General features: G+C 37.2%; 2 protein-coding genes across 6 annotated transcripts in view; one reads left to right on the forward strand and one right to left on the reverse strand.

Moving 5' to 3' along the window:
- The window catches only part of ECD (ecdysoneless cell cycle regulator), a 43,345-nt gene extending 40,185 nt beyond the window's left edge, over nucleotides 1–3,160 (reverse strand). For 2 of the 3 annotated variants that reach the window (XM_068547794.1, XM_068547792.1), the window contains exons 1-2: nucleotides 2,714–3,160; nucleotides 1,268–1,485 (exon numbers count right to left, since the gene is read on the reverse strand). In XM_068547794.1, the coding sequence (XP_068403895.1) occupies nucleotides 1,268–1,472 (205 nt within the window). In that variant the 5' untranslated portion in view covers nucleotides 1,473–1,485; nucleotides 2,714–3,160. The other variant, XM_068547793.1, reaches the window with a different exon arrangement.
- FAM149B1 (family with sequence similarity 149 member B1) overlaps nucleotides 2,990–24,496 on the forward strand; it is a 62,699-nt gene continuing 41,192 nt past the window's right edge. For all 3 annotated transcript variants that reach the window (XM_068547796.1, XM_068547795.1, XM_068547797.1), the window contains exons 1-3: nucleotides 2,990–3,211; nucleotides 7,487–7,591; nucleotides 8,530–8,659. In XM_068547796.1, coding sequence (XP_068403897.1) covers nucleotides 3,165–3,211; nucleotides 7,487–7,591; nucleotides 8,530–8,659 — 282 coding nt within the window. In that variant the 5' untranslated portion in view covers nucleotides 2,990–3,164. The remainder of the gene's footprint in view (nucleotides 3,212–7,486; nucleotides 7,592–8,529; nucleotides 8,660–24,496) is intronic.

The following is a 24,496-nucleotide window of genomic DNA, read 5'->3' on the forward strand; positions in this document are numbered from 1 at the left end:
TGGCTAGCAATCCCATTAAGCAAGACAAGAAAACACTGTGTAAAAATGATTTTCTAGAAAAAAGGTAGGGAATTGGTTTTGGCTGTGCTAATGGGACAGTGTTCTTGCCAATAAATATCACGTGTTTCAGTGAATAGGCGTTTAATAAAATTAACGTTTTGCATTTGGCAACTGCTAGCCAAACGGAAACAGATAAGCACTAAACTGAGAGACAGAATGACGGTATCACAAGATGCCAGGCTTCTGATCTGAAATCAGACTCCACAGAGGTCACTGCATGAGTAGAGCCTTGGTCACCTATCCATGATTCATTTTAGTAAAGTTATAAGAAATGACAGGACAAAGTACCATATTTGGCCAGAGGTCAGATCTCAAGCACTGACAATACAGAGAAGCAGTAAAGGAACCTCAAAATGCTTCCGAGTGGCAAATAATGGTCATTTAGCTCAATTATTTCTCTTTATAAGCCAAGCAGAGCCGCTCTTAGATCCTTACCAAAACAACTATGTGAAAGGCAGCCTAGTAAACATACTATCAAGACTGAGGAATACAGAGTAACAGCTAAAAGAACTATGGTTAAGGAAGCCAGATGCCTGAACCTGTTTAGTGTAGGTACCTAGATACATTATGGCATAGTAATTAAAGTTCAAAAGAAGAGCCATGGCTTAATAATGTTGAATATATATTAGTTCCTAAGATAATGACTATTAGAAAGCATTCATCAACATGAATTAAAAAAAATTTTTTTTTAAGTTCAAGGGCTTAACTGAATAGAGGCAAACACCATAAAAAGTTCAGGATATAAATCTCCTGACAGGGTTTCCCTGGTGGCTCAGTGGTTCAGAATCTGCCTGCCAACGCAGGGGACACGGGTTCAATTCCTGGTCTGGGAAGATCCCACATGCCACGGAGCAACTAAGCCCATGCGCCACAACCACTGAGCTTGCGCTCTAGAGCCCACGAGCCACAACTACTGAGCCCGCATGCCACAACTACCGAAGCCCACGCACCTAGAGCCCGTGCTCCGCAACAAGAGAAGCCACCGCAATGAGAAGCCTGCGCACCGCAAGCAACAGTAGCCTCTGCTCGCCGCAACTAGAGAAAGCCCACGCGCAGCAACAAAGACCCAACACAGCCAAAAATAAATTAATTAATTTTTAAAAAAATCTCCTAACACTGAATGAACTGTGGACTATCATACATCACTGTTGTCAGAATGACATTAAAAGTCACCCATATCAAAGCAAAATAAGCAAAAGAGCCTTACCTTTCCCAGGTTTATATTTGAGATTGAAAGGCTGATTCTGCCAAATATAGGGGACCAGCATAGGTGCAAACTGGGTCATTATATTCTCAATGTACTTTTGAAGAATCTCTCTGTGTTCTTCTGGGTCCCTTGGTTCGTCTGGTATCAGGAACAGGCAGTATTCTACAGTGTCTTCCACTGTAGCAAACTTCATATTTTCCTCCATTCTTCTTTGAAAGCTACATTTAAAGTTTCAATAATATAAACCATATAGAATAATGTAGAAGTAATATCCCATTCCCTGAACTATGCTAGGCAATTCCATTAACATTGTTTCCCAAAATTCAGTTATCCACATACCATCATCATGGTTTTTGCCTTGACCACATACCAACTATAATAACATTTATTTAACATTCTTTTTTTCTTTTTTAACATTCTTTTAATGACATTGTTATACTTACGATTACATTAAAGGAACTTTTGATATAATACAATAAATGGAAATCCAGTACCACATTCCCAAATTAACTAATAAGTATGTAAGAATAAAATAAAAACTGTTTGCCCTTCCACTAGCAGTGGTGTGTATAACACACTTTTAGAAACACTGCAATAACATCTTTTGAAACACTATCACAAGTCCCAGTTCCGCCAGTAGTCCCAGTTGTGTTATTCTGGGTATTTCACTTTCTTCCTGGGGCTTTTTCCTTAATTGTAGAATGAGACTGTTACTGTATCATATCTGTAATCCGTCCCTAGTTTAAATTTTTATTATTTAAATTTACTGAAAAGCAATCTCCCTTACTCTGCAGAATTAAATCTCTCCCATTGTATGGCATAGAGGAATTCAAAACTACAAAACATTCATGCCTTATCATTTCACCCCCAAATAATCTGCCCACGGCTCTTGATCCTACAACTATCTATCCTAAATCTTCCCCCTTCTCAGGTCTCAAAGGGTATAGCTCTGGTGTATTAGGACGTGGTAAATAACTATTTTCTAAGGGTTCCCCTTACAAACAAAAGTACTAGCTCACTATTGCTTCCAGGTGAGGCTTGGTAAAGGAAGACACTGTTTTGGATTATCTACGTCTGCAATTCGATTTTTAGACTTGTTTTTCTAACGGACTAGTAAAACGAGGTCGAGAGGAACTTGCATCTTCTATCCAGACACTCATTCGCTACTTTCTGTCCAAATCATCATTTGGCCTTTTAACCCAGGTAGACAAATGCTAACTACCCACCCACCCATAATGCCAAACACACCTTATTATGAAGAACTTAGTGTCAGGACTAGAAGGGGCTTTGAGATCACTCAGGCTAACTCCACACTATACATATGAGAAAACCGGGAGCACAGCAAGAGAAGCAACCAAGCAGCAGAGGCCTGACTTGGAGTCTAGGGCTTTTTACTCAGACTAGACGCTCTCCTTCATCCAACAAAATGAAGCCAATTCCGCTTACGGTTCTAGGGCCTGGGCCTCTCCGGCAAGTCTCTGCTGTGGCACCTTTCCTCAGTCGCCTCTCCTACCACGTGAGCTGGTCGGGAGCTGCCAGTAGCAGCCAAAGCCTGGCTCAGACTGGGTCCACACGCTCGTCTGGGACCAGAAGCCAGAAGAAACTCTGAAAGTCAGAAACCGGCTCAGCCTCGGAACCCCGTGCGTCGTCCCTGTTGCGCGTCGGCGGGAGCATTAGGAGGGTGCCCGTGTGCCTTCATCACTTCCGGCTCCACGGGGAAGCAAGGAGGGCGGAAGACTAGGGAGGTGGGGATCCTGCGGGGGTGACGGCCCGGAGTCTAAGAGACGGGGCCGGAAGGTGGCGGGAGGGGGCTGAGCCGGAGCCGGCGGGAGGGCCAGGCCCAGAAGCCCCCAACCTGGCTTACCCGCCCCGGCCGCGGCTGAGGAGGAAGAGGAGGATGATCTCCAGATACACTCGGAAGGCGGTGCCACAGAACTTAGAGCTGTGAGTGGACTGCTCAGCCACCCCAGCCCGGCCCAGGCCGAGGCGGGCCGCAGGCGCTCTGGGGACCCTCCCTGACCAGTCCCTTGCTCCTTTTTCCTTTCCCAGGGCGAGGGAAAGAAAATTTTCTTCGGAATTCTCTCCTCCCAGCCTTGCCGGACGTTGCCCCTTCTACCTCCATCTCCAGCTAAGGGCGTGTAACCTGTGCTGTCCCAGGACTTGGCCCTCTTGGGTTGCACTTCTTGAGCTCGGGGACTGGGTTTCCTAAGGCATTTTGTAGTTTCCGCAGTGCTTCGTGCCCCAGTGTCAATGACCATTGACAACTCGTGAAGCTATTAATAGCTGAGTGCTACAATGAAGTTGAATACGTCTAGTGCCAAGCACAGTGCAAAGCTGCTTACATGCAGTAGCTCACTTAATCCTGTCAATAAGGAGACCAGATAGGAACTATTATTTTGCACTTTCTACAGATAAAGATCCCAGACTTAAAGATTGTAGCATGCCAAAGATCACACAGCCAGAAGGTGGTGGAGCTGAAGTACAAACCTGTTGTCAATCTGGTTTTGAAGCTTGTGGTCATAACCATTACACATACTGCCTCCCCACCTCTGCAATTTCGTGTCAGAATCCTTGAGGATCAGTTTTGCTTTTGAGACTTCAGACAGCAAATATTTCCTGCTTAAAGACCCACCTCCCACCCCTACTGAAGTGTTATAATGTAGGAAGTAATGATAATGTCATTCATTTATTAATGCTTTACACTTTCAAAAAGACTTTCATATCTTGATTCTCTTAACAACTCTGTAAGATGGGTATGATTATCTTTAGTTTTTCAGCAGATGAAATATCAGAAAGGTACACATCTTTAAGATTATATAACCAATAGGTTTTGAGCTTGGGTTTTTCAACCCCAAATACCAATTTTTTTCCTCCACTAAACTATGTAATTTTAGCAACCATACATTTATTAATTAAATATTAACTATACAGGGTAATTAACAGGCATGGTATCTTCAGTCACATCTGGGTTTCTGTTTAGACTCTTTTCTAGCCTTGTTAATTTTAGGCAAATTACTAAATCTTTGAGCCTTCATTTCTGTAATATAGGAATAAGACCTTATCTAAAAGCATACCTAAAGTGATGGCATAGGGCTTGACACATAGTAGGTCCTCGGTAAATGGTAATTTCCTTGTCCCTTCCCACCTTTACTTGGTACAATAGCCATACAAACAAAATCAGTCTATGATCTTTCCTTGCCTTTCAGAAGCTTATTATCTACTAAATAATAGGATAGGACACAGAAGCAATTCAGTTAATAGGCTTTTTAGGAACTAGGAAGAAGAAAGTCATTTACCAATAAAGGGAACAGGGCTTAGCCAAAAATCTGCTTTCATAATTAATTCTGACTATTCTGAGAGTGAAAAAAAAATACCATTTATGGAAAAAATTGTTGATAGCACTTATTGGGCCAGAATTATTGACCCAGTATGGTTATGTTACTTGTTCTCTATTGTTGACTTGATACTCCCTAAAGATAACTCTCCCAAAAGATGATTCTCTAGAAGTGTCAGAATAATGTGAATAATGATGATAATGAAGATTATATGCATCTAAATAACAGTATATTAAAAGTAATTTTTACTTTAGGTGTTATAATGATAATTTGCTTTGAAGAAGTAATTTTAGTTTTCTCCCTAATAGTTCCAAGTTATAGATATTGAAAAGAGGTTGGGATAAAATATACAGCTTAACATTTTAAAAATGGTAAATCTCAAGCACAAATGTATAGTGAATAATATAATGACCTACCCATCACCTACATTAAACAGTTATCAAAATTTTAATGTATTTGCTTCATCTTTCATCTATATATTTTTTTCAGCCTGTCTTCTGTGAAATAAGGAAGGAAAACCCCAGACACTATCATTTCACTCCATATACTTCATTATGCATTTCTAAAAATTATAGGGCTTCCCTGGTGGCGCAGTGGTTGAGAATCTGCCTGCCAATGCAGGGGACACGGGTTCGAGCCCTGGTCCGGGAAGATCCCACATGCCGCGGAGCAACTGAGCCCGTGAGCCACAACTACTGAGCCTGAGCGTCTGGAGGCTCTGCTCCGCAACAAGAGAGGCCGTGATAGTGAGAGGCCCGCGCACCGCGATGAAGAGTGGCCCCCACTCGCCGCAACTGAAGAAAGCCCTCACACAGAAACGAAGCCCCAACGCAGCCAAAAATAAAAATAATAAATAAATAATAAATAAAAAATTAAAAAAAATATATAGACATTTTCTTATGTAACCACAAAGCTATGACCAAATTTAATATTTCTTTGGTATTATGTAATTGTCACTTCATAACCAAATTTCTCTGACAGACTAAAATATGTTTTAAGTTTCTATTTCATAGCTGGAATCCACATTTCTGATCCCTGCCACTGTCTCAAAGACAAGCTTTTGGTTGTAAAATCATTGAATGAGAGAAGTACAAATAGCTCTGCACAAATCCAGCCCCACCATTTGAGAAATAATTTAAAGTACAAGCTCTGCTGACTAGGTCTTTATCTTTATATACAAAAATGGTAGAGTTTACTAAAATCTCAAACTATTCATTTGCTCTGAGAAGCCTCAAACAAACTACTTGGATTTGAATCCTGGCTCCATTACTTACTAGCCATATGACCTTAAGCAGGTTACTTAATCCCTCTGTGCCTCACTTTCCTTTCCTGTGAAACAAGAGTATTAGATTTATAATATACATTTGCATATTCAAAGCCCTGGGAAGACCTCTTGTAAAGAAACCTGAGTAACTTTGTTTAACCTATCATGTTATTTGACTACAGAATTTTGTGGGGAAGGAAAGTCTATTGTAGATGATTAGGACTGGAACATATAATAATTGACCCCATAGTTTATTCTAATGCACATGTTGAACTCTCTAGAACAGTACTGTCCTATAGAAATATAATACAAAACACATACATAATTTAAAATTTTCAGGTAGTCACATTAAAAAAATAGTAGAAACAGGTGAAATTAACTTTTTTACCTCTTTATTTTGAAATAATTATGGACTCACAGGAAGTTACAAAAATAGTACATAGTCCCAAGAACCCTTCACCCAGATTCCCCCAATGATGACAACTTACGTAACTATAATATAATTTCAAAGCCAGGAAACAGACATTGGTACAGTACTGTTAACTAGGCTATAAACCTTATTCAGTTTTCATCAATTTTTATATCCACTCCTTTGTATATATGTATATATAGTTCTATGCAATTTGGTCTCATTTATAGATGTATGTAACCACTGGTACAATAGAGATACAGAGCTGTTCCATCACCACCAAGAAACATCCTTATATATCCCTTTACAGTCACATCCATTCCTTTCTCCATACCCTGGAACCACTAATCTTTTCTCTACCTCTATAGTTTTATCATTTGTGAATGTAATATAAATGGAATCATATAGTATATGTAACCTTTTGAGATTGGCTTTTTTCACTAAGTATGATGCCCTTGAAATCCAACCAAGTTGTTGCATGTATCAGTTCACTCCTTTTTTATGCTAAATCATATTCCATTGTGTAGATATACCAAAGTTTAACTATTCAGCTGTCAAAGAACATTTCAGTTGTTCCAAACTTTTTCAATTATAAATAAAGCTGCTGTGAACGTTTGTGTACAGGTTTTTGTTGTGAACATAAATTTTCATTTCTCTGGGATCAATGCCCAAGAGTGCAATGGCTAGGTCTCATGATAAACACATGTGTTTAGTTTTATAAGAAACTGAAATTATTCCAGAGTGGCTGCACCATTTTACATTCCTACCAGCAATGTATGAGAAATCCAGTTTCTCCATATCCTTATCTGCATTTAGTGTTATCACCATATTTTATCTTAGCTGTTCTAATAGGTGTGTGGTTATACCTTATTATATTTTCAATTTGCAGTGAAATTAATTTTAAGAATATATTTTGTTTAACCCAAATATATCCAGAATATTATCATTTTAACATGTAATCAAGATAAAATAATTAATGATACATTGTACATTCTTGTTGTACTAAGACTTCGAAATCCTGTGTGTTTTACACTTAAAGTGCATCTCATTTCCAACTGACCACATTTTAACTGCTAGTGATTAAAGGCTACTGTATTGGACAGTGCAGTTCCAGAACAGCAAGAAGTAGGCGACTAACTTGTAGATCAAGTTACTGAAAAGTATATATTTTTTCTTTACAGGAAATATAACTTTGTTTTTCTCTTTCACAGGAAAGGAATAACAAAACATGCTCTTAATCATCATCCCCTTCCAGAGCAGCTGGATGCAATTTCCTCTACCAATGACACCCATGAAAAAGACATAAGTTCCCAAAGGTAATAACAAAAAGTGTACTTGTTTGCTTATTGCACTTGATAATGGCAAAAGTTTTGGTTTTTTGCCTTAGGATTGGTATCAAGCCTTGTACTAATGAAACAAAACAAGAATTTTTATCACATTTTTTCAATACCATTCAACTTTCATTCTGGAACAGCTAATGGAAACACTTATTTTTATAACCTTTGAAAAGCAGTATTATGAAGTAGTTAAAAGCAGAGACTCAGGAGGAATCCACACAGATCTGATTTTTAATCCTGGTTTTGTCATCTGTTAGCTGAATAATATTGGGCAAGTTACTTACCTAGTAATAGTATCTCTTAAAGGGTGTTGTGAATATAAATGAGATAAAATACAGTAAATGCTGAGTAAATATTAGCTGCAGTTATTATTTTAAGAAATAGAGGATACGTTAACTTCACAGAGGGTTCTGAGAAGCAATGTGGTATCATAGAAAAATTACAGTCATAAAACCTAGTTTCAACACCTAGTACTAAATCTCAGATTCTTTGTCTTAAAAAAGGGGTTGAGTTCTGCATCACCAGGTTGTTGTGAGGATAAAATGGGGTTAATATCTGTGAAAGTGCTTGGTAAACTAAAAGTGCCATACAAGTTCACATACTATTCTAGGTGAATTCCTAGACATTTCTGAAATGTCTTTAGTTCTCAAGGGTAGATATTATAAGTGGAATGTTAAAGTATTCATTGTAAACTAAGACTAGAATTATTTAGAATGGCTGCCATCAATTCTGTAGGAATTAGGTCCGACTTTACTATGATGCTTACATTTCAAGTCCTTCATTTATTTTTGCCTCTGTGGATATATTTCTACACATGCTTATCACCTAATAGATTGCTGAGTAGTTAATGCTGCAGAAACTTGAGGAAATATAAGAATTTTTCTGTTTTCTCTTCTCCTTCCAAATTGTGCATTTAGTGAGTCTGACATCACACAAGAATCACCTTTTACATCAGCTGACACTGGGAATTCAAGGTCTGCTTTTCCAAGTTATACAGGCACAGGGATCTCTACTGAAGGCAGCTCGGACTTCTCCTGGGGATATGGTGTGAGTTTTATGTTAATGGTCTGATGGAGTGCTTGGGAGACTGTTCTGGGAGTTAGCATTTGTCAGTTTGGTCAGTATATTTCATGCCTTCCCTCTCCTACATTGTTTATTTTTAATTTAATTTTATTTTTTTTGGCCGTGCTGCGCGGCATGTGGGACCTTAGTTCCCCATCCAGGGATCGAACCTGCGCCCCCTGCAGTGGAAGCACGAAGTCTTAACCACTGGACCACCAGGGAAGTCCCTCCTACATTGTTTATTTACCCTTTAAAATAGCTGTAAAGAAGCATCAGCTTCACCCTCTTTCAGTATTGCTCTGTTTTATGGATGTAGTAGTTGATCCTTAGAGATGCTTAGTGTATGGCTTAAACACTTGCAGGTTGGTATGGATCTGGGCCCTGGATCCACTCCTTATGCTGTGCTCAGTCCACTAGTGTGTCTCTCCACTAATATTACCTTGTTGTTTAAAATGTTTTTGAAAGTTTATTACTAAGCCATATAGACTGGGAAGATGTTTATTATATATTATTAAATGAAAAAAAGCACGTTAAAAATAATATGTATAGTGTAGTTCTAATTTTATTTTACAGCTATTTTTGCTTATATATACTAGAAAAAAAGACTAAAGATATTTACCTAAAATGTTATTCATTTATTAATTGGGTGTTGAGATAATGAGATTTATTTATTTATTCATTCATGACTATCTGCCATTATAAGTATCATTTTTAAAAGACCAACAACCTTAAAAGAAAATTTAAAAAACAAATTTTATGCATGTTTCTCACCTTGATGCAATAGGTATTTTTATTTCTGTATCCTCTTTCAATCTATATTTAATTTGGCCTAGCTATAGTCATGGTGTACATACAATACTGTGCTCTGTTTTTTCACTTACTGTTATTTTGTAAGCACTCTTCCACAATACTGACTTTATACAATATTATTGTTAGCAACCTGCTTTCTTTACAAAAAGCCTGCTAATTGTTACAACCTTTTTGTCACCATGAGTTATTTTCTAGTCATTTTAATTTGGATGTACATATAGTTGCCTTACATAGTTGTACGATATATGTGCATCCTAGTCTGCTTCTTCATTCACCATTATTTCATATAGACATTTTCTTTTACTACTTCCATACTTGTCAATTTGAATAGTTATATATAGTTATATAGCATTTCCTTGTTTTAATATATTATATCATAATTTAGTAATTTCATTATTATCTGATACTTGGGTTTTCAGTTTTTATTTATTCAACAAATATTTATTGAGCGCATTTGTTGTCAGACACTGTATTTGGGAATATGGGGTGAATGAGACTTACATGATTCAATAGTCTAATGAGGGAGATTGACAAAAGCAAACGAACAAAATAACTACAAAAGGTGATAAGTACTCTAAGGAAGACAACAGGGAGCTGAAATGGAACTCTATAAGGGGGATTCACTTTAGGTAGGGTTATCATGTAGGGTAGATCTGAGACTTGAAGACTGAAGAGTTAACCACGTGAAGAATGAGGAAAAGAGCTTCCAGCAGGTAACCAGCAGCATCTGCAAAGGCCCTAAGGAGGAAGAGATCTTCATGTTTCCAAGGGAAAGTGTTTGGTATGTTCTTGGAACTGGAAAAAGGTCAGGGTGGTTGAAGGATGGTGTACCAGGGGAGAAAGCGCTAATGAGACTGGAGAGGTAGGCAGCACTAGATCTTGTAAGGCGTTGTAGGCCATGGTAAAGAATTTAAATTTTATCCCTACGTAATGATTTAATTAATTTGATGACTTATTGTGAGGTTTTAGTGTACTGACTATATATTTCCATCAGTTGTCTCTATATTGTAATTAGTATCTCTTTATAAGTTATGAATGTCATACAAATGTTTCCCATTTCCCTGCTTTCCTTTTGGTATTTATTGTGTAACAGATTTTTTTTAAAAAAATTCAAATATAACCATTTTACTTTTGACCTTAATTTCTTTACTAGTCAGGATTTTATCTTTAGAAAGATGGAATATTATAATATTCTTCTTCATAGCTTTTTAATAGAATTTTGCATGTTTAACTTTTTAACTCACCAGACTTTTAGAATAGTATATGGTGTGAGGATAATTAAGTTCTTTTACTGTTGAACCTACTTTGTTTGAACCATTTTTCTACATTTGACTTAATATCATAGGGTTTTCATGATATTTTAAAAATCTTGGAAAATCTATTAGTGTTCATTAAAAAACATGTATTGTATTTGTGTCCTTTTTGCTCTTTCAGATAAATTTTATTTTCCCTTGTATGAAATTTCATAAAATATTCATGAGGGATTTAATTGATATTGCATTATAACATTATATTAAATTAGGTGCAGGGAGAACTAAAATTTATTGAATATTTAATAGATGCTAGGCGCTGTACTAATCACTTTATAAACCCATTTCAGTCATTTTGTACCTTAACTGAACTTAGTATTCTACCTAGAAATATAGTTTACTTAGATCTTCCTTTAATTTAATCCGCTTTATCATTTCATTATTTATTTTGAGTAAATCTCTTGTTGTAAGATACAACTGATATTAAAATCGAACTTAGTATTTAATTATACATTTTCCTTGCTTTTGAACTTAGGTGTTTTTGAGTTATCACTGGTATATAGGAATACAGTTTTCCCCCCAATTTAACTAATGGCCTACTACTTTGCCAAATATATTTATAATCATGCTGGCGTTTATATTCTTAGGTTTATTTCTTTTAAAATATCGTTTTAAAATTAACAAAGTTATTATAATGATGTGAAGGAAGACTTTCCTTTTTTATTCTAATTATATCTATTATTTAAAGTTTTATAGTCAACAGTCATAAAAATATCTAACCCAGTTCTATTCTATTTTAGTTTTATGTACTTTGGATTGATATTTTTTTAAATAATCAAATAAGGTTTATTCTAGGAATACAAAGATGGGTCAATATCTGTAAATGTATTAATATGTTTAACATCAGTGAATTAAAGGAAAAAATATGATCAAGCCAATAGATGTTAAAAAGATACTTGATAAAATTCAAAAACCATTCCTTATAAAAATTCTCAATTAGATAGGGAAGGAAACCCTTGAAACTTGATAATGACTATTTGCCAGTTGAATATCAGTTTAAATGGCAAAACACTAAAGCTATTTCAGTTACAGCAAGGAACCAGACAGGGATTCTCTATTTACAAATTTAATTGATTCCTTTGCTAACTTTGTACATTTTAATTTTTACATAAAGCTTGTCATTATACACTCTATCCAGGGCTATTTGTTTTTCCACTTAACACTATCAATATATTTTGAAGAATATATTACATTATAGTATAGTATATTATGTATATTATATTATAGTATATTCAAATATATATATTATTAAAAAACTAACTGCTTTGTTCTTTGATGGCTGCATAGCCATTGCTATTACAAAAAAGTGCTGCATTTATGACCCTGTACATATATTATTTTACATATACATGAACATATCTGAGGATAAATTTCTAGAGGTGGAATGCTGCTCAAAAGATACATACTTTTGTAATTTTGAAAGTTGTTACCAAATTGACCTCTGTAAAAGTTATTACAATCTGCAATCTCACCAGGAACATATGAAAGGGCCTATTTTCTTACACTCTTGACCAAAACAGTGAATTATCAAACTTTTTCATCTTTGCCAGACTTACAGTTTTTTAATTTAAAGGTATCTGAAGCAATGGGGTTGATTAGAAAAGTTGCACAACTTACAGAAAACTGCATAACTTACATATTGGGTGTGCATGCGTGTGTGTGTGTGTGTATGTGTGTATGTATGAAAACAGTACACAGATCAAGATATAGACAATCAGCATCCCACAAGACTCCTAGATGCCCTCTCCCAACCCCAAAGATAACCACTATTCTGACCTCTATCACCAGGTTTACTTGTTCTTGCCCTTCATATAAATGGAATCCTACAGTATGTATTTTTTATATCTGGCTTCTTTTGCCTAGAACTGTTTGGAAAGTTCATACATGATGTTGCACATATTTATAGTCTGTGAATTGCCTATTAATATTTCATACTCATTTATTTTTTTATTTGTTTATCATTTTCATATTAATTAGTAGGAGTTCTTTGTCTTTATTTTTAAATTTATTTATTTTAACTTATTTTTTATTTATTTATATTTTGGCTGTGTTGGGTCTTCGTTGCTGTGCGCAGGCTTCCTCTAGTTGCAGTGAGTGGGGGCTACTCTTCATTGCGGTCCGCAGGCTTCTCATTGCAGTGGCTTCTCTTGTTGTGGAGCACGGCCTCTAGGCGTGCAGGCTTCAGTAGTTGTGGCCTGAGGGCTCAGTAGTTGTGGCTTGTGGGCTCTAGAGCGCAGGCTCAGTAGTTGTGGCGCACAGGCTTAGTTGCTCCATGGCATGTGGGATCTTCCCGGACCAGGGCTCGAACCTGTGTCGCCTACATTGGCAGGCGGATTCTTAACCCCTGCTCACCAGGGAAGTACCTCTTTGTCTTTTAAATTAGGGGTGGTGGGTGTACTTTTTCTGTAAAAGACTAGATAGTAAATATTTCAGGCTCTGCAGACTCTGTCAGGACCCTCAACTCTCACTGAGAAGGCAGCCTTAAGCAGTGCATAAATAGATGGGCATGACAGTGTTCCAATAAATTTTATTTACAAAATAGGCTGTGGGCTGGATTTGTCCCACTGGTCATAGTTTGCTGACCCCTGTTCTAAATAGTTATATAATGTCCACTCTCCCTGTACAACTATAGAACTTTTGGTATTGTACCCAGTTGAAAATTTATTTACCAACCTCTGTTACAGGTAGAGGTAGCTAATGAATTGTACAATAAGTCAGGAGATGGGGCTTTCTGGAATGCCATTTTTTCCAGAAAAAATTCTGGAAAATTCCTAATTCCTGCCTGGAACATGGAATTATGGCTAAAGGTAAAGCAGCCATCTTGGACCATAAAGCATCACTGAGGATGGAAATGATAGAAGAAATTGAGTCCTTGATATCCATGGAGGCACCATATCAGCTTTTAATGCCTACCCCTAGATTTAATTTTTTTTCAGAGAAAAAATTAAACTTTTATCTTGTTTAAGTCACTGTTGTTTTTGTTAGTAGTAAGTAAATGCAATTAATCACTGATACACTCATTCTTTGTTAAATGTATTGCAAATATCTTTTCCTGGTATGTGGCTTTTGTAACTTTCACAATTCCCACACTTAGGTCTTTAATCCCCCGGAATAGTTTTTTGTATATGGTATATAGCAGGAACATAATTTTAATTTTTCCATATGGATAATGAATTGTTTCAGCACCATTTACTGACTAGTTCAGGAATTCTAAGCAAGGGCATTTTTGGCATTTTGGATATGGCTGTTTTACAGCAATGTCCCATGTATAGCAGGATGTTTAGTATTAATGATCCCTGCCTATTAAATACCTGTAGCAACCTCTAGTCATTGTGATCACTAAAAATGCACATATATATTTCCAACTTCTTCCATAAAAGGTAGCATTATTTCCGGAAAGTACTGTTGCATCCTTTCTCCATTGATTTGCTATGTTACCTCTGTTATAGATTAAGTTTTAAAATATGAAATCGTCTGTTCCTGGGCTCTCTAAACTGTTCTATTCTAAACTCATGCTAATACAACTGGTTTTAGTTAAACTATAGCTTTATAATAATCTATAATATGTGATAGGGAAGTCTTACTACATTATTGATAATTGTCTTGGCCAATCTTTTTTATGTATGTTAGAATCTGATTATTAAATTGCATAGGTCAATTTGGGGAGGACTGCTATCTTTATAATAGTGAGTTTTCCTAATCATGAATTTGATATATAAATCTTTCCATTTAATATCCATTTCTTTAATGTCTTTTAATACATTTTTATAATTTTATCCATAAAAGTAATATACATTTGTTGAAGATTTATTCCTAGGTACCTTGCCTGGTATATTAAAAATCATATTTTAAATCTATTTGTTGCTGGTATATAGGTGTAGAGTTCATGTTTTGTTTTGTTTTTTTTTAATTAATTCATTTATTTTTGGCTGTGTTGGGTCTTCGTTGCTGTGTGTGGGCTTTCTCTAGTTGCGACGAGCGGGGGCTACTCTTCGTTGTGGTGTGTGAGCTCCTCATTGCAGTGGTTTCTCTTGTTGTGGAGCATGGGCTCTAGGTGTGCGGGCTTCAGTAGTTGTGGCATATGGGCTCAGTAGTTGTGGCCCACGGGCTCTAGAGCACAGGCTCAGTAGTTGTGGCGCACGGGCTTAGTTGCTTCGCAGCATGTGGGATCCTCCCGGACCAGGGTTCGAACCCGTGTCCCCTGCATTGGCAGGCGGATTCTTAACCACTGCACCACCAGGGAAGTCCCAGAGTTCATGTTTTTTAAGGGAACTGAGTTCTAGGCTAATGTTGGCTTCTAGCAGAAATTTATATTCTTTGTCATGTGTTTAACTTTTGATATTTCATTTAAATGTTTTAATAGATTTCTCATCTGTTTAATACTAGATTAGACTTTCGCTGGATTTATTATTTTTACTTTTTTTTACTGTGATAGTCACATACATGAAATTCACTCTTTTAAAGTGAACAATTAAGTGATTTGCAGTATATTCACAGAGTTGTGCAACTATCCTATCATTTTCATCACCCCAAAAAGAAACCCTGTCTCCATTAGCAATTACTCTCCATTTCTCTCTCCACCCAGCCCCTGGCAACCACTAATCTGCTTTCTGTCTGTATGGATTTGCCTATTCTGATATTTCATATAAATGAATCATACAGTATATCACCTATTGTGTCTGGCTTATTTCACCTAGCATATGTTCAGATTTTATCCATGTTATAGCATGTGTCAGTACTTCTTTTTTATTAATGAATATAATTTCATTGCATGGATATACCAATTTTGTTTATTCATCAGATGATGGACATTTGGATTGTTTCACTTTTTTGCTATTATGAATAATGCTACTATGAACACTTGTGTACAAGTTTTTCTGCAGACATGTTTTGAATATTCTTAGGTATACACCTAGGAGTGGAATTTCTAGGCCATATAAAAACTCTATGTTTAATATTTTGAAGAATACATTTCTCTTTGAAACTTATAGCTATAATTGTGATTGTTTTCAAGGTTCCTGGTTAGTATATAAATAATGTTGATATTTTCCTTGTATTACACAAACATTTCATTGCAGATTTCACATGTATGTCAGAGTAGGTAATTCCTTTGAAATCCATTATTAGTAATGGATTGTGTCTTAATTAATCAAATTCAAGTTTTGTGATCAAAGTTGCAATTACTGCACATTGTGTTTTCTTAATAACTTGGAAACAACCTCAAACTTACAGAAAAGTTATAAGTATAGTAAAAAGAACAGTCATCCCTTGGTATCCGTGAGGGATTGGTTCCAGTACCTCCCGTGGATACCAAACTCCACAGATGCTCAAGTCTCATATAAAATGGTGCAGTATTTGCATATTACGTACGCATATCCTTCTGTACACTTTAAATCCTTTCTAGATTGCTTATAATACCTAATACAATATAAATGTGTTTTACATTTACAAACCCATGAATATGGAGGCCAACTGTTTTTTTCCTGAATGGTGTGAGAGTAAGTTACTGGCATGATACTCCCTTGCACCAAATATTTTAGTGTATATTTCCTTCAAGCAAGGACACACTACATTACTAGAGGGCAAGCATCAAATTCAGGAAATTAACACTGATATATTGCTACCATCTAATCCATAGATCCCACTAAAGTTTCACTAGTTGTCCCAATGATATCCTTTATAGCAAAAGTTTATATCACATTGTCAAGTCTCTTTAGTCTCCCTCAATCTGGAACAGTTCTTGAGTCTATGATATGACAGAAATGAACTTGTTTTTCTCATTGCATTCTATTAGGTGGCACATAATTCCATTTGTCACATTATTGATGTTGTTCACTTTGATCACTTAATTAAGGTGACTTTCCTTTGCATTTGAAAGTATTTTATTGGGGATATATGTATACGTGTAGCTGATTCACTTTGTTATAAAGCAGAAACTAACACACCATTGTAAAGCTATTATACTCCAATAAAGATATTTAAAAAAAAAGTATTTTACGGGGCGGTACATTGAAGTTATGTAGCTACTATCCTGTTGCTCCTCAGACTTTCAATTTATGATTTACATCAGTGTAGACTCAAGGATTCCTATTTTGTTCAGTTAGTTGTAATATATAATACATCATTATCATTATTTATCTTGAAGTTCCAATTGTCCCAGATTTGGCCCGCAGAATTCCCTTCAAGCTGCTTCTGTGCCATTTTGACATGTTCCCGTCCTTCTTTGAGTATTTCCTTACTTTCTGGCACAAGATATCCAGGCTTATTTTGTACTTTCTTTGCCCCAACCCTGGAATCAGCCAATTCTCTAAGAAGCCCTTGTTCCTTTTATGCCATGTTTAGAAACAAAGATTTGGGTGCTAAGCGTGCTCATTGCTTTTTAGGTGTCACTGATTCCCAAACCCTCCCAGTGGACAGAACTAGGGAATATAAATACTCCTCCTATCCCACTGTGAAATGACAAGGTTCATTCTAGTTTTTTCCTTTTCTAAATTTGTAACTTCTTTCTCTGACAGTGATAAACGTGGCTTCCGTTATTCTTAATATATTTACTTATTTGATTAGTCCCCCTGAACATAACCAGTTTCCTACTAATCCACTGTCTCCTAACCTCTGCAAATGCTCTTCTCACTCCACATATGTTTCAACACCCTGTGCTGAGTCACTGCCCCTTGCACTCTCCCACCCAATGAATGATCTCCTCATCCCACTCAGTCAGACACCCAATGTTGTCCTCGCCTCCGAATAGGCACCTTCCTCAGGCTGCTTGGGCTATCACCCTGTGTGGGGCTGCCGACTCCCCACATGGTAACTTTCTTCTCTCCATTGTGGTTCCAACATTATAAGCTGGCTGCTCTCCCGCAAGGACATCCTCCTCATCTCACTTGTGCTCCATCACCCTGCAACAACCTGCTCCCCAGGCAAACACCCACTGTGGCAGATTATATTTTCAAAAGTCATGCCAATATATATCCCATCTGACATGCCCTTATTACAAGATACTGGTATTCCTCCACTGAAGAGATAGGCTCTATGTTCTTTCCCCTTGAACCTGAATGGACTACTTAACTGCCTTAATCAGTAGAATGCAGTGAAAGTGATGCTGCATGATTTTTTAGGTTAGAAAGCAACACAGCTTCTGCCTGGCTCTTTCTGTTTCTCTCTCTCTGGATGCTTGACCTTGGAATTCAGCCACTATGTTGTGAGGAAGTTCAAACCACATGGAAAAGCCCATGTGGAGAGAAACTGAAGCCCCCAGCTGAAAGCCAGCATCGATTGCCAGATATCTGAGTGAATGAGCACTCAGATGCTTTCAGCTCTAAGCCTTTGAGCTTTTCAACTGATATCCCAGATGTTGTGGAGAAGAGACAAACCATTCCTGCTGTGAGCTATGTAAATTCCAGACACATATAAACCTGGAAAGATAATACATGATTATTGCTATTTTGAGCCATTCAGGTTTGGAGTAATCTGGTACACTGCCAAAGTAATTAGAACACCCCTCTCACACTGCTCAGGGTCAGAAAAACTGCTTAGATGTTCTCTTTGCCTCTCTTAGGCTCCTACCATACAACAGGCTGTCTTCCTACACAGACGCCCTCTTTACTGTGCTTAGGTTCCAATATCTTATAACAGGCTGCCTTCCCAGGTTGATGCCTTCCTTATTCTATTTTGGCTTTGAAACTCCATGCTGACTGTCTCTTGAGGCATTGGTTAACAGGCAGCACATTATCTATAATCCCTGAGAGAAAAGAAACTCATAAGGTAGGCAGGCCCCTGTTTACCCTGGCTCCCTGCCTGGGAATAATTTTCTGACTATGGAATTGTAAGATAGAGTCCAAACAAAGCACAGTGGTCCCATTTTGCTGAGTAACAGAGATCAGAGTTCAGGGCACATGAAGCAGTTGGAATCTTTAGGACACAGGGAGATAAAGAACACCAGAAGGGGGACTTCCCTGGTGGCACAGTGGTTAATAATCCGCCTGCCAATGCAGAGGACACGGGTTCGAGCCCTGGTCTGGGAAGATCCCACATGCCACGGAGCAGCTAAGCCCGTGCGCCACAACTACTGAGCCTGCGCTCTAGAGCCCATGAGCCACAACTACTGAGCCTTCGTGCCACAACTACTGAGACCTCGTGCCACAACTACTGAAGCCCTCGCACCTAGAGCTCGTGCTCCTTAACAAGAGAAGCCACCGCAATGAGAAGTCTGCACACCACAATGAAGAGTAAACTAAAACTAAAACTGCCACCAGAAAACTGCTAGAGCTAATTAATGAATATGGTAAAGTTGCAGGATACAAAATTAATGCACAGAAATCTCTTGCATTCCTATACACTAATGATGAAAAATCTGAAAGAGAAATTATGGAAACACTCCCATTTACCATTGCAACAAAAAGAATAAAATACCTAGGAATAAACCTACCTAGGGAGACAAAAGACCTGTATGCAGAAAACTATAAGACACTGATGAAAGAAATTAAAGATGATACCAACAGATGGAGAGATATACCATGTTCTTGGATTGGAAGAATCAACATTGTGAAAATGAGTATACTACCCAAAGCAATCTACAGATTCAATGCAATCCCTATCAAATTACCAATGGCATTTTTTACAGAGCTAGAACAAATCATCTTAAAATTTGTATGGAGACACAAAAGACCCCGAATAGCCAAAGCAGTCTTGAGGGAAAAAAACGGAGCTGGAGGAATCAGACTCCCTGACTTCAGACTATACTACAAAGCTACAGTAATCAAGACAATATGGTACTGGCACAAAAACAGAAACATAGATCAATGGAACAAGATAGAAAGCCCAGAGATTAACCCACGCACCTATGGTCAACTAATCTATGACAAAGGAGGCAAAGATATACAATGGAGAAAAGACAGTCTCTTCAATAAGTGGTGCTGGGAAAACTGGACAGCTACATGTAAAAGAATGAAATTAGAATACTCCCTAACACCATACACAAAAATAAACTCAAAATGGATTAGAGACCTAAATATAAGACTGGACACTATAAAACTCTTAGAGGAAAACATAGGAAGAACACTCTCTGACATAAATCACAGCAAGATCTTTTTTGATCCACCGCCTAGAGTAATGGAAATAAAAACAAAAATAAACAAATGGGACCTAATGAAACTTCAAAGCTTTTGCACAGCAAAGGAAACCATAAACAAGACGAAAAGACAACCCTCAGAATGGGAGAAAATATTTGCAAACGAATCAACGGACAAAGGATTAATCTCCAAAATATATGAACAGCTCATTCAGCTCAATATTAAAGAAAGAAACACCCCAATCCAAAAATGGGCAGAAGACCTAAATAGACATTTCTCCAAAGAAGACATACAGACGGCCACGAAGCACATGAAAAGATGCTCATCATCACTAATTATTAGAGAAACGCAAATCAAAACTACAATGAGGTATCACCTCACTCCTGTTAGAATGGGCATCATCAGAAAATCTACAAACAACAAATGCTGGAGAGGGTGTGGAGAAAAGGGAACCCTCTTGCACTGTTGGTGGGAATGTAAATTGATACAGCCACTATGGAGAACAATATGGAGGTTCCTTAAAAAACTACAAATAGAATTACCATATGACCCAGCAATCCCACTACTGGGCATATACCCAGAGAAAACCGTAATTCAAAAAGACACATGCACCCGAATGTTCATTGCAGCACTATTTACAATAGCCAGGTCATGGAAGCAACCTAAATGCCCATCAACAGACGAATGGGTAAAGAAGAGGTGGTACATATATACAATGGAATATTACTCAGCCATAAAAAGGAACGAAATTGAGTCATTTGTTGAGAAGTGGATGGATCTAGAGACTGTCATACAGAGTGAAGTAAGTCAGAAAGAGAAAAACAAATATCGTATATTAATGCATGTATGTGGAACCTAGAAAAATGGTACAGATGAGCCGGTTTGCAGGGCAGAAGTTGAGACACAGATGTAGAGAATGGACATATGGACACCAAGGGGGGAAAACTGCGGTGGGGTGGGGATGGTGGTGTGCTGAATTGGGCGATTGGGATTGACATGTATACACTGATGTGTATAAAATTGATGCCTAATAAGAACCTGCAGTATAAAAAAAGAAACAAACAAAACAACTAATACTAAACTTTCATTGGGTTATTTGTATGGAAATATGTTAATATAAATGTTTCAGACATTAAAAAAAAAAAAAAAGAGTAGCCCCCACTCACCGCAACTAGAAAAAAGCCTGTGCACAGCAGCAAAGACCCAATGCAGCTGAAAATAAATAAATAAATTAATAAATTAATTTAAAAAAAAAAAAAAGAACACCAGAAGGTAAATAGGTGGGTAAATACAAAAGTCTATATTTTTTAGTGATTTCTTTAAAGGATAACTGACTGAATAAAGCAAAACATGTGCAAGACGGAGTTTATATTTGTAGAAGTAAAAGATGAGACAAATATAGCTCAAAGAATGGGTGACTATAAATGGAATTATACTGTTATAAGAATATTACATTTGTGAAGTGTCAGGTATCAAGGCAAGTGGAAAGTATGAAGAGGGAGGTATGAAGTGGTAAAATATTGACTAACTAGACTTTGATAGGTTAAGAATGCACATTATTAGCCCTAGAGCAAGCATTAAAAAATTATAAGAAGAATAAGCTAAGATGCCAATAGGGGAAATAAAATGGAATACTAACAAATATTTGATTAACCTAGAATAAGACAGGAAAGGAAAAGAACAAGAAAGGATCCCCCCCCCCAAAGAAAGGGACAAATGGAAAAGAAACAGCAAGATGGTAGATTACAACCCAACTATGTCAATAATTAAAACAAAAAAATGGAATGGATAAAACACAGAATGGATTAATAAAAAAAAGACTCAACTATATACTGTACGGAAGAGATGAACTCTAAATATAAAGACACAAATAGATTGAAATTAAAAGGACAGAGAAAGTTATACTGTGCACACAATAGGCTTATATTAATATGAGACAAAATAAACGTCAAGACAGAGTTGATTACTAGGAAAGAGGAATATTTTTTAGGGATAAAAAGGCAGTTTGGGGGCTTCCCAGGTGGCACAGTGGTTAAGAATCCTCCTGCCAATGCAGGGGACATAGGTTCGAGCCCTGGTCTGGGAAGATCCCATATGCTGCGGAGCAACTAAGCCCATGCGCCACAACTACTGAGCCTGTGCTCTAGAGCTGCTACCCACAACTACTGAGCCTGCGTGCTGAAACTACTGAAGCCTGTGCGCCTAGAGCCCGTGCTCCACAACAAAAGAAGCCACCGCAACAAGAAGACCACGCACCACAAGGAAGAGTAGCCCCCGCTCGCCACAACTAGAGAAAAGCCCACACGCAGCAATGAAGACCCAGCGCAGCCCAAAAAAAAAAAGGTAGTTTGGGGACATCCCTGGCAGTCCAGTGGTTAATGCTCCACACTTCCACTGCAGGGGGCACGGGTTCGATCCTTGGTCAGGGAACTAAGATCCTATATGCCATGCAGCCAAAAAAAAAAAACTGTTTAAAAAAAAATGCTTGCATTCCTATACACTAATGACGAAAAATCAGAAAGAGAAACTAAGGAAACAATCCCATTTACCACTGCAACAAAAAGAATAAAATACCTAGGAATAAACGTACCTAAGGAAGCAAAAGACTTGTACTCAGAAAACTATAAAACACTGATGAAAGAAATCAAAGATGACATAAACAGATGGAGAGATATACCATGTTCTTGGATTGGAAGAATCAACATTGTGAAAATGACTATACTACCCAAAGCAATCTACAGATTCAATGCAATCCCTATCAAACTACCAATGGCATTTTTCACAGAACTGGAACAAAATATTTCACAATTTGTATGGAAACACAAAAGACCCCGAATAGCCAAAGCAATCTTGAGAAAGAAAAACGGAGCTGGAGGAATCAGGCTTCTTGACTTCAGACTATACTACAAAGCTACAGTAATCAAGACAGTATGGTACTGGCACAAAAACAGACATATAGATCAATGGAACAGGATAGAAAGCCCAGAGATAAACCCACGCACATATGGTCACCTTATTTTTGATAAAGGAGGCAAGAATATACAATGAAGAAAAGACAGCCTCTTCAATAAGTGGTGCTGGGAAAACTGGACAGCTACATGTAAAAGAATGAAATTAGAACAGTCCCTAACACCATACACAAAAATAAACTCACAATGGATTAAAGACCTAAATGTAAGGCCAGACACTATAAAACTCTTAGAGGGAAACATAGGCAGAACACTCTATGACATACATCACAGCAAGATCCTTTATGACCCACCTCCTAGAGAAATGGAAATAAAAACAAAAATAAACAAGTGGGACCTAATGAAACTTAAAAGCTTTTGCATAGCAAGGAAACCATAAACAAGATGAAAAGACAACTCTCAGAATGGGAGAAAATATTTGCAAACGAAGCAACTGACAAAGGATTAATCTCCAAAATATACAAGCAGCTCATGCAGCTCAATATCAAAAAAACAAACAACCCAATTAAAAAATGGGCAGAAGACCTAAACAGACATTTCTCCAAAGAAGATATACAGATTGCCAACAAACACATGAAAGGATGCTCAACATCACTAATCATTAGAGAAATGCAAATCAAAACCACAATGAGGTATCACCTCACAATGGTCAGAATGGCCGTCATCAAAAAATCTATAAACAATAAATGCTGGAGAGGGTGTGGAGAAAAGGGAACCCTCTTGCAGTGTTGGTGGGAATGTAAACTGATACAGCCACTATGGAGAACAGTATGGAGGTTCCTTAAAAAAACTAAAAATAGAATTACCATATGACCCAGCAATCCCACTACCGGGCATATACCCTGAGCAAACCATAATTCAAAAAGAGTCATGTACCACAATGTTCATTGCAGCAGTATTTACAATAGCCAGGACATGGAAGCAACCTAAGTGTCCATCGACAGATTGAGGCCACTCTTCCTGGCTTACTGTGTCCTCACATGACCTTTCTCCTGGGCACAGGCACAGGTAGAGAGATCTCTAGTGTCTCTTCCTCTTCTTATAAGAACACTAATCCTATCAGATTAGTGCTCCACCCTTATGGCCTCATTTTACCTTGATTTCCGACTTAAAGGCTTTATCTCCAAATAGAATCATGTTGCAGATTAGGGCTTCAACATATGAATTTGAGGAGGACACAATTCAGTCCATAACACCGTATACCAGGAAGATGTAACAATGCTAAATAAGTAAGCACCTAATTGAGTTTCAAAATGTATGAAGAAAAACTGATGAAACTAAAGAGAGGACTAGGTGAATCCACAATTATTGTTAGAGATTTTAGTTATTAATAAAACAATTAGAAAATCAGTAAAAACATAAAAGATCTGATGCTACACCCAACAAATGCAGAGTACATATCCTTCTCAAGAACATATGGAATGCTGACAAGGACAGACTGTATGGTGGGCCATAAAATATATCAATATTGTTCAAAAGATTAAATCTGAAAGATTATGCTCTCTGGTAACAATAGAATTAAGTTAGAAATCAATAACAACAAAATACCTGGAAAAATCCCCAAATATTTGGAAATTAAACAACACTGTTCTAAATATTAAGTTACGAGGAAAATTAGAGGGTATTTTGAACTACATGATAGTAAAACCACAAAATATCCAG

Source organism: Eschrichtius robustus, chromosome 7 (assembly GCF_028021215.1).
Source record: "Eschrichtius robustus isolate mEscRob2 chromosome 7, mEscRob2.pri, whole genome shotgun sequence".
Taxonomy (NCBI): domain Eukaryota; kingdom Metazoa; phylum Chordata; class Mammalia; order Artiodactyla; family Eschrichtiidae; genus Eschrichtius; species Eschrichtius robustus.